General features: G+C 34.5%; 3 protein-coding genes and 1 long non-coding RNA gene across 8 annotated transcripts in view; 2 read left to right on the top strand and 2 right to left on the bottom strand.

Moving 5' to 3' along the window:
- LOC108742404 overlaps window positions 1–11,010 on the bottom strand; it is a 93,113-nt gene that overhangs the window by 1,845 nt on the left and 80,258 nt on the right. The gene's annotated exons all lie outside the window — the stretch shown is intronic.
- Window positions 720–3,249, bottom strand: LOC108742401 (potassium/sodium hyperpolarization-activated cyclic nucleotide-gated channel 1-like). The gene has a single exon (XM_018477599.1). It carries the CDS (start codon window positions 3,035–3,037, stop codon window positions 1,310–1,312), a length of 1,728 nt encoding a protein of 575 aa, XP_018333101.1. The 5' UTR covers window positions 3,038–3,249; the 3' UTR covers window positions 720–1,309.
- LOC108742395 (5-oxoprolinase) overlaps window positions 5,359–11,010 on the top strand; it is a 49,401-nt gene continuing 43,749 nt past the window's right edge. For both annotated transcript variants that reach the window (XM_025976384.1, XM_025976385.1), the window contains exon 1: window positions 5,359–5,603. In XM_025976384.1, coding sequence (XP_025832169.1) covers window positions 5,436–5,603 — 168 coding nt within the window. In that variant the 5' untranslated portion in view covers window positions 5,359–5,435. The remainder of the gene's footprint in view (window positions 5,604–11,010) is intronic.
- LOC108742398 (adenylate cyclase type 10-like) overlaps window positions 5,616–11,010 on the top strand; it is a 12,216-nt gene continuing 6,821 nt past the window's right edge. For 2 of the 3 annotated variants that reach the window (XM_018477597.1, XM_018477595.1), the window contains exons 1-2: window positions 6,940–7,845; window positions 8,889–9,186. In XM_018477597.1, the coding sequence (XP_018333099.1) occupies window positions 7,451–7,845; window positions 8,889–9,186 (693 nt within the window). In that variant the 5' untranslated portion in view covers window positions 6,940–7,450. Of the gene's footprint in view, window positions 6,581–6,939; window positions 7,846–8,888; window positions 9,187–11,010 lie in introns of those variants that run through there. The other variant, XM_018477596.1, reaches the window with a different exon arrangement.

Below are 11,010 nucleotides of genomic sequence, written 5' to 3'. Positions count from 1 at the left end.
GTGTGATTTTTTTTATTTATATGTAAAAGTAAGTTTAAAACAGCTGCAGCGATTTTAAANAGCCAATAGGGGTTATAAGGGTAGAACTGATACTAACGTTTTGCTTGTAGTTGTGAGGCTTTTTCAAGGTAAGCTCTTTAGTTAATTAAAAATTGTTTCCGTTTTGTTAACTAAAGAATCTACCTTGAAAAAATCTCTTAAGCTGAGGCGAAACGTTCTACACTTAAAATAAAAATCTTACAACATATAACTCTTTTGACTCTGACTTTTTTTACAAATATCCAAACCAAGAAGAAAAAATTTACAGTGAAATGATAAATTTTTTATTCAATAGTTATAATCTTATTTATAACAGCGAAGAAACAATGGTTTTAATACGAAACCTTTCCAAGGCTCATCTTTTTTTAATTTTCGGTACTTAATAAATTTTTACGGCATACTAAACAGCATTTTTCGTTTATTTGAAGAATGTTTTGTATTTTACGGGTCTTTTAAAAACAAAAAAGAAATAAGTTGTTAAAGTTGAATAGCAACATACACCCATATTCATTTCAAGTTACAACCGAACAGTATAGGGATAGAGGGGGAAATTGCCCCAGTTTTGAGTCATCAATTCAAAAATATAAAATAATAATTAATTACACCATTCTATATTAAATTAACGTGATCAAATTCAAGTTTTAAATACGTTCAAATATGATTTTCAGATTTTCCGGTGTTGTGAATCATTAGATGACCTGATTGAATCCTACAACTTTTATTAAGGCTTTTTTTCAATTTTTAGCTTGCAAGAATCATATTTGAACGTACTTTTTTTCGTAGAATGCAAATCATCAATAAAACATTAGTGTTTCCATGAAAAAAAAAGTTGGGGAATTCAGGTCTATGCCAGGAGCCCGGACAAGGTATTGAACCATAGCATTACATCAGGTAGTCCCCATTGAATCCCACAGGTCTTTTTTCAATTGGTAGTTTTCACGTCGAGATGTTTTCAATAAAATTGATCAAAAAAGTTTACTCTCTATATTTCTATCAACTCTCTCGTACATACTTTATTGGATACTTCAATATTTCTGATTACGACTTATTTAAACAGTCTAAAATTTCTGAAATATTAGCGAGATTGTACTTTATAAAACCAGCAGTTAAATATGCCTACTAATACCTATTATTTTAATAAATTATTATTATAAAGTGTGACAAATAATGCATATCATAGACTGCTTGGGGTTAACTGACAGACAGTTAAATGTGTGTTTTAGTTGTTAATGAAATCTTAGTAAAACATCAAATGCATCAACCAAAATTTTCACCGCCTTTTTCCATAATTGTGTTCCAAAATTTTCCCGTTTCTCAAATCGTGTAAAACTCCCCTTTTGGGAATATAATTCCCTTTGGCCTCTTCCATTTTGTAAAACATATATATGTACCGTTCCTTGGCGGTTATTCGCAATCTCTCGTTAAGTTCAGCATCCCGTTGTAGTAAAACTTTCAAGTATTTGTGCTCCAATTTGTAAATTTCGGACAATTCAATCGCAACTACGGTCGTGGACACGTCAACGTCGTTAAACACCAGGGATATTTCTCCAAAATGGTCACCGTCTTGCAAATGATAAATCTCTTCCCCCTGAACCGTATATACTGCGACACTTCCGAAAGCGATGAAGAAAATGTAATCAGAAGGTGCGTCGGCCATGATAATAATTTCATTAGGAAGAAACACTTCGGGTTTCAGCTTTGCGACAATATATCCCAAGGACATTTTCGAGATATGTTTTAATAGTGCAACTTTATCTGTTAATATTCTACAACTGTAAAGGAATACTTCATGCTTCAGATGTTCCGATATTGTGGAAAGTATTTCTGTTTCGTCAAAGAAATGCTTTTGATACTTCTGTTCAAAGTAAACCAGTACCCGATAACGAAGCGAAACCGGAAACATTTTATATTTCATGTATTGGTGAAGTTCATGTAGATGCTCTTCGTATTTGCGTTCCGAAATGTTGGAAGATCTATTGAGAATGAGCACAAAGATGATTACGTAAGCGAAATAAATCGCTCCAGAAATGGTTATTATTGAAAACAGAATCTGCTCGATCCGATCGCTGGTAATGTAATTTCCATAGCCGACACTTAAGAAGTGACAGATAGCACAGAGAAGGCTTTCCAGATAACTCCATCCAACACTGGTGCCCGAATCAGGTTGTATGCCAGCTTGCATTAACCAAGCGTCAGTATGAAGTTTACTAAAATAATAGACCACCGTGGGAATCATGTAGGTCAAACATGTAAACCAGTGGGTCAAATAAAATGACGTTAGGGTTAATGAAAATATCTTGTGGGCGTTTGTACCAAGGCCCAGATAATGGGTGATTATTCGAAAGTTCATTTCGAGGGTGGTTTTTAATCGAATACAAAAACCGAAATTGAGGAGTCCCAAAAGTATTACAATACCAAAAGTACGACTGTCTTTTTTCATTATTTTGTACACAATATAATTTGGATGGAAGAATACCACTAGATCAAAGAGAAAATAGGATTTTATATACTTGAGCGCTATTTTTCTCGGCTCTAGAACGATCACTTTTGACTTGGGGTCCATGTATCCTGTTAGGAAGTTCATTAATAAGTTGACGGCGATCATGATGTCAAATGTGGCGAACATGGCTAGCAGGATTTTCTCATTGGCCACCAATTTTAGAAAGAAGGCAGAATAAAAAGGTACTATGAAGAAACACATCAACCATACAACGGCCATCACGGATTTGTAGATAACGTTTAATGTGCTGTACGGGTGGACGATGTACCAGTATTTCGAGCGGATTTGACGTTTCCTTTCTGCCATGATAGAAGCATGACTACGAAACATAAATTTCGTTCTGTGATATCTGTTCGACACCAAAATCAATTTGTGAAAACTGCGCAACAATCTTCTAATTTTTCCCGACTGAGGAGGTAACTTCGGGAGACAGCTTTGCGAATCTTTCGGAAGGCTGCAGTTGTGTGTGGTGTTGTAATTTTTAGCCATTTTCACCATTTTTAAAAATTATTCTTCTTCTTCTTTTGCACGCTCGACTATTTTGTTTATTTTTGTAGTGTTTTTTGTTTCTATAGAAAACTTGATTATTTTGTGGAATTTAATATACGATAATAATAATAATATATTAGGGAACAGAGAGTATTGTGTTGTGTTTGAATCATAATCATCCACTATAAATGCAGGTACACCACGTGGTTATTCACATTCAAATGTATCTAAGATATTTTGTTATAGGTATGTATTTTTCAAATCCTAACTAATATTACGAAATGCGAATATGAGTTTGTTTGTTTGTCTATTACTATTTCACGTCTTAACTGCTCAACCGATCATCATGAAATTTTGTACACACATTGTCAAGGGTACAGAAAAGGACATAGGCTATGTTTTATATAGAAAAAAAAATGTATTAGGAGGGATAGAAAAATTGGTTTTATGGAGGCGTCGATGATCTTTGACACGTTTGTATATTTTGGATAAATGAAAATGTATCAAAATGGTGAAATATCAATCTCCATACAATTACACGCTAGACTAAAATCCTACTTTTTAGAAACAAGATTATTTAAATAAATTAGGCCAAACTACGTGTAATGAAAAGGTTATGTCTTACAACTTGGTAATGAATTTTGCTAGAATTGTTGAATTAGTTTAAAAATTGTTTTAAAGATTGTTTTCTATCATCGTATTACTAAGGAATCTCAGTATTGTTAAAATTTGGAAAGGTTTTTTTCTTCTAGTTAATAGTCTTTCTTCTAGTGAATCAATCGTTTAGAACTTTCTTATTATTTGAAATGTAAAAATAATTTAACAACTGACATAAAAAAACGATCTCATTTTCTAAAATGGTTATAATAATGTGTATTACTTTTCGAATAAATGATACTAATAGCCTATCGTGCCTACCGTACATTAAATAAGAAACAATCGTATGTTTGAACAAAAGTTTACCACAATTTACTTTATCTGTTGACTTAATTTAGTTGGTATACAATTTTATCTTTAAAAATTACTTGTTTGAACATGGAATACATATTTATTATTCGTTTGGGAGAATCTGATCGAAATTACGTACATATATGTACATGACAAATAATTCTTAAAAAATTCTGCATTAAATAGGTACATTGAGTTTTGAGTTGTTTAGCCATATATTGTTGCTTCAAAAACATTTACAACCCAAGAGACAATAACAAATGCCACCTCTGCAAAGAAATGGTTTTTAGAACAGGCAAAGGATGTATGTATGCCATGTTTTATAATAGGAAGTTGATTAAAAAATTGATTACCTATTATTTCTATCCAGCCTGCTGCTGTGGCAAAACATTTTGTGGCTTTGAGTACAAACACAGCAAAAGTGAAGGAATTTGGTATAGATACAGCTAACATGTTTGAGTTCTGGGATTGGGTTGGAGGTCGATATTCTCTTTGGTCTGCTATTGGATTGAGCATTTCATTGGCAATAGGTTTTGATAACTTTGAGAGGCTGCTTGAAGGAGCTCATCACCTTGATAAACATTTTTGCACTGCTCCTTTAGAAAGAAATGTATGGAGATCGTTTTTTTTTAATTTGGTGGGATTGTTAAATTGAAATTAATATTTTCAGGCACCTGTTATACTTGCTCTTTTGGGAATTTGGTATATTAATTTTTATGGGGCTGAGACACAGGCTTTACTACCATATGATCAATATTTGCACAGATTTGCTGCCTATTTCCAACAAGGAGATATGGAGAGCAATGGAAAATATGTTACAAGAAGTGGACAATTGGTAGGATTTCTGAATTTGCGTGTGGTTTTCTCGTATTTATAAATTAAATATATTTTNTGTTCAGCGTGCTGTCAAACCTACACTAGCAAGGAGATCGGGCTGAAACTATAGCTACAAGCTATCCAAGGATGGTACTATAGAATGTCACCTCAAGGTAGGCCTAGTGGCGTCATCTCTTGGTTAGGCCGGAAACTTATCAATCCACCCTCGTACTTTGAATATTTGTAGCGTTAAAGCAATGTATTACTGAATTAATTTTTGAATTAATCTTACTATACTTCGTTTAGTTTCTCTAGCGATGTGACCTTTAGTTTGACCGGCGCAAAGTAGAAAAGAACAGCACTAGACCAGAAAAGAAAGGAAACAACTAGCGACTAAACTCGTAACCGGTGAGGAGCGTACAGCACTGCACGAAAAAATTGACTATTTTATCCACTACAATTGCATTGTTCAAATGTGCTGTTATTGGTACCAATTACTACTGAAAATATCAACGAGATGTTTATTTATATTTGAAGACATATTAAAGGCTTTAACGCTTATTAATAAAAAACCTTTTTTTCTTTAAAAAAATTTACGTTTTCCTTTTAGGGGTCGTTGTTTGAATATTTTTAATATTTTTAGATGAGTTCAAACACTAAATTTCAGTTTGCGATAGATCGTGGGGGTACTTTTACAGATGTGTTCGCAAGATGTCCGGGGGGTAAAATAAAAGTGTTAAAGCTCCTCTCTGTAGACCCGCAACATTATGATGACGCTCCAACAGAGGGAATCCGTCGGATAATTCAAGAGGTAAGTAAAAAAGTTTGTAGGAATGTGAATAATTCATCATTCACGGGAATCGAATCACAAGGATTTTTCCCATTTTTTAACCACGGTATTAAAACAAAAAAAAAATGTTTTTTTGCTATATAACTACAAATTTACGGTTTTTCGGATTTTCCCTCTACTTTTGCCATAAAAAAAATAAAAAAAAATTGCCTTTGGTGTGCTGACGATTTTTGGGTCAACATATTCGTGTGAACAAGTTTTATCTTCTATGAACCTAATAAAGATCAAGCTAAGAAGCCAAATAACAAGTCAAAATTTAGAGTTAAGTCTTAAACTACAAATTATTAGTTATGTACCGACCTTACCAAAATTTTCACCGTTTGCATTGATTTTTAATTTAATTTCAGCTTTGTTTGACATAATACCATATTTTCTAACATAGTAATAATATAAATAATAATGAATGAAGTCGTATTTTACTTAATTACCACTCCTTTATCCGATACAAATTTGAAATAAAATGTAAAAGCCGAGTTAAAAATTCGTGATTTTTTGAAATTCATGAAACAATATTTTTATTACCAATATAAAGTTTGCCTATCCCTAGTTAGGCCAACGGGAGGTACCCTATAGGTTTTGATTCCCTTGCTGGTGTCAAAATATGCGCTATACACGGTCGTATCTTTTGATTGCGTTGACTTTTTTCACAGCTCCAAGGGATTGCAGTCCTGAGTACTTATTTGATATTAATTTCCACTTGATGCCTTCAAGCGTCCATTTGAAAAATTTTATTATGCTTTTTTTTGTGTCAAGATAACACTTCGTTATAATCTCCATTTCATCCCTTAGTTTGGATAATATTAAATAAAGTTCAAGACAATTAAGGGATGGAAGGTTTTTATTTTTAAAGAACTAACACCGACGTTTCGCTTCTATTTGGGAGGCTTTTTCAAGAACCTATCTTGAATTAAGTATATTGATTGCCACAAGCATTTTCCGTAAGTATTTGCTGCTATGGTAAATGTCTAGATGATGGCCCCCACCCCCCTTCGGGTGGGTCGGATCGAAAGAGGAGGTCTCCCCCACCGCTGTACCATAAAAAGTTCGTGGCGGTCTCACCCCCATAAAAAGTACTTTTTTTTTATTAGGTACTTCCTTATTTTTTTTTTTTAGTTTNTTTTCTTTAGCTTTTCGCAATCGACCGACCTAACAGGCAGAGGCAGATTAAGTGTCGAGAGCGCTCTATGCCAGCACCTCATAGGCGCCCCTCTGGCGGGCATATATTTTGCAAAATACTTTTTTTTTATTAGGTACTTCCTTATTTTTTTTTTAGTTTTAAAAACTTCCACGCGCGCCCCTTTTTAATCTTGCGCCCCTAGGCATGTGCCTACTTTGCCTTATGGATAATCCGTCACTGATTCTACTTCTGCTTAAATATTCTTATGCTTTCTCCGACGATTATTCTCATACGCGAATCCATTTTTCTTTGTGAAATGACATTAAAAAGAACTCTACCTCATCATATGATAAAACTGGGGCGAAGGGGGGTGGGATTGCTGTGTTCTAAACAAAATGGTTTTATGTACAATCTTAATCTTTACAACATAATTTTTATTTGTATTTAATGAACGAATGGAAATGTTTTACTGTATGAGATATGCTGTAAGCTGTAATTTGAATGAGAAAATGAGAAAAATATCCACAACATCCTGTTGTTCTTTTTTTTATTATTTAGACAGTGGGTTCCTAAGAAACTGTGTAAACATTCGATTCTATTGAAAACAGCTTGACGTTTTCGATTCGAATGTTAATTCCAGACTCAATTAATATACTCATATACAAATTTGTTACATAAAACAATAATAATAATGAGAAGTGTTCGATGGACTTCGATAAGTGGACCGAATTTGGTCCGAGAAGACGAACTTATGCGTATGGTAGAAATAAGCCAATTGAAAAAACAGATTGAAGTGATATCAACGTTTCTACCGGACGAGATTTTGAAAATGACACCCCTTTCGATGTCAAAAGTGCACGAATTTGTGGGAATACTTTTGGTGGCCGACGTGTCAGGATTTACTCCTTTGACGGAGAAATATACTAAGATCGGGAAACATGGGATTTATAAACTGACAGCTACTCTAAATGCATTCATTGGGGTACTAGTGGAAGTGATTTATTTTTATGGAGGTGATATTCTTAAGTTTTCTGGTGACGCTTTCCTTGCTTTATGGAAACTTGGGCCAGAAGATAATTTATATAAGTATGTATCTAAGACTGAAGTAGGCAATATATCGCCATCTAATGATATTTACGGTTAACACTGGTATTTCAAATGTTCCACAAGTTCTTTGACATTCGACAAAATGAATCTACAACAGTTTGTCAAGTATACTTCGTTTACTTTCTGTAGTGATGTGACCTTCAGTTTCATCGGCGCAAAGTAGAAAAGAACAGCACTAGGCCAGAAAAGGAAGGAGACAACTCTCGGCCAAACTCTTAACCGGTGAGGAGCGTATAATCCGTACAGTACTGCTTGGAAAAATTGACCATTTTATCCACTACAATTTATTTGCTCAAATGTGCCGTTATTAGTACCATTTGCTACTGAAAATATCAACGAGATGCTTATTTATATTTGAAGACATATTAAAGGCTTTAACGCTTGTTTTCGATTCGCAGTACCATTCATGATTGAACAAAACTTTTGGCAGGTACTGTATGAAAAGGTATGTTTAATGAACAAGAGTCGAGAGTATAATGAGCTTTTTTCACCCTACCTACGATTTTGCCAGCGCGCATCCAAGACATTGGAAGGGGCACATTGCTAGAGAAAGTAAATGAAGTATAGATACCTTTGTAAGACCTTGTCACAAACACTTGAAATATTACCGCTAGCAGAAAATATCATTAGATGGCAACATACTGACATGTTTAGTCAGCGATTTATTGAGACTGCCGATGGGGTGCTGATGAGAACAAAACCAAAAGTCTGGTGGTTTCGATAACAAAATTGATCAAGCACTTAAGCTGTACTTACCATTAGTATGCATTTCGAAACGATAGATGTAAATGTAACTGTTGTTTAGAACATTTTGTTTGTAAGCTAATGTGTGAACTCTAATTTCTAAACGAAAAACTTTGAAATTCATCAAATGTCTGTGACACAGTTGTTTTCAGTAGCTCCCAAAGACCCTCAGGGTTCATTGGTGAAATAAACTTTTGTCATCATTATCATCATAACAAGTTGGGGAATTACCGGTCTAATGATAGGTATATTTATATGAAAGTAATCGAATTTTGTAGCGTAATACATGAAGTAATAGTTTGTGCACTCTTTATCCAACAAACACTGGGCTCGTTTGAAACGGAAGTAAATGTACTACTGAGAGTGAAATTGGCTATTGCGTGTGGAAATCTTGTCTTCTCAGTGATAGGAAATGACGCTAGCAAACAGTACGTGGTACTGGGATCCGCGGTAAAGGACGTAAAGGCGGCAGAGCACGCAAGTGTATCTGGAGATGTAATCATTGCTCCTAGTGCATGGGGACATTTACCTGAGGATAATTATCAAATTGTCTACACAGATACAGGATACGTCAAGGTTAATTTGACTATCTAACATACATATATAGGAGTATACTCTCTAAAAATGAATCAGACGATTTTCAGTGAATAATCACTAAACTTCGCAGTTATGATAACTAATCTTCACAGTTATAATCACTAGTGTTCACAGTCATAACCACTTATCTTCACAGTTAAATTAGTGAATATTAACTGAAGTAACTAGTAAATTAAAAATATTAACCAAAATAGTGAATGTCTTAAAATATGAATAAACAAATTTAGAAAAAATTCATAAAATGGGCTTAAAATAGAACCTTGGTTAAACTAAACAGGCTTCTACTTTTTCGTAAACTTAGTTGACATTTTTTAATGCGGGAAAATCCATTTTTTTCAGAAAAAAATTTCTTTTGTTTGGATTTCTAATTAGCTATTATCCTTATGAAGATTCGTTCTCGGATATTTATGAATGAATAGGTTTTACGATTACATTTTACAAAAAATCTTGTGATACACTTGAATATTTGTATGGTAGGTTATTACAGAAACAAATTATTTTATTTGAAGTAGTAATCAATACGATAATCAAAACGCTTGCTTTTGAATCTCTCCATGGGAACAAAAAAAAGTAGAAAATTTAGAAAATGCAACCAACTATTCCAAAACTTGGAATTCGTATAACTGATAAGGAAACATCTATTTTTTTTCATATACATATGCATGCATTAGATATTTCACGATTTAGGGTAGGTTAGAGATGGTTGTTTAGCTTCCCTTACTTTTTTTACTAATAACACATTACATGAAATGGGCTACTCTGCTGCCTATTTTATGTATTCGGAAAGTCATTTCGTTTTTTTTTGTGGAAATGAAAGACAGTTTTCGTATAATAAACAAATACTTTATTAAATTATATATTGACCGTTCTGGTCCAACACCTTTTGCCATCTTTCTGGTAGTAGCATAATTCCACGCTCATAAAATTTTTGGTCTTTGCTGGCAAAAAACTGATCGAGGAGGTTTTTGACCTCCTCATTTGAGGTGAAGGTTTTACCGTCTAAAAAATTTTGGAGTGACCGGAACAAATAATAATCCGATGGTGCCAGGTCTGGAGAATATGGTGGGTGTAGCATTGTATCCCATTCAAGCTGTAAAAGCTTTTGGCGAGTGACCAAACTTGTGTGAGGTCTCGCGTTGTCTTGGTGAAACACTACACCTTTCCTGTTGATTAGTTCTGACCTTTTCTGTTGAAGTGCATCATTCAGTTTGTCCAGCTGATGACAGTAGACTTCCGAATTAATCGTTGTGTTATCCGGTAAAAGCTCAAAAAAAACGATTCCTTTAAAATCCCACCAAACAGACAGCATCACCTTTTTTTGGTGAATATCGGCTTTGGAAATGGTTTGAGCCGGTTCATCTTTTTTGCTCCATGACCTCTTGCGTTTGACGTTGTTGTATACAACCCATTTTTCGTCCCCAGTGATGATGCGCTTCAAAAACGGATCATTTTCGTGACGTTTGAGAAGCGAATCGCAGACGTCAATGCGGCGACTCAGATTTACCTCTGTGAGAACATGGGGAACCCATACATCGAGCTTCGAGGATAATCCCAGGCCTTTCAAGTGGTCATAAACTCTTGAATTTGATAAATTTAACCGCAATGCGGTCTTACGTGTTGTTAATCGCCGGTTCACATCAACTAATGCCTTTATCGCGTCTTTATCAGCTTCAACTGGCCTTCCCGAACGTGGTGCATCTTCAACATCAAAATTGCCGGCTCGAAATTTAGCGAACCAGTTCTGGCACTGGCGTACTGTCAACACACCTTCTCCATACACATCAGTCAATTTCTTTCTGGCTT

The sequence above is a fragment of the Agrilus planipennis genome, unplaced genomic scaffold, assembly GCF_000699045.2.
Source record: "Agrilus planipennis isolate EAB-ADULT unplaced genomic scaffold, Apla_2.0 scaffold332, whole genome shotgun sequence".
Lineage (NCBI taxonomy): Eukaryota > Metazoa > Arthropoda > Insecta > Coleoptera > Buprestidae > Agrilus > Agrilus planipennis.
This window is presented reverse-complemented; position numbering and strand designations above follow the sequence as displayed.

Excerpts from the sequence above, each read along its gene's own strand:
- LOC108742401 (XM_018477599.1), bottom strand. The coding sequence starts at position 3,037 with ATGGTGAAAATGGCTAAAAATTACAACACCACACACAACTGCAGCCTT.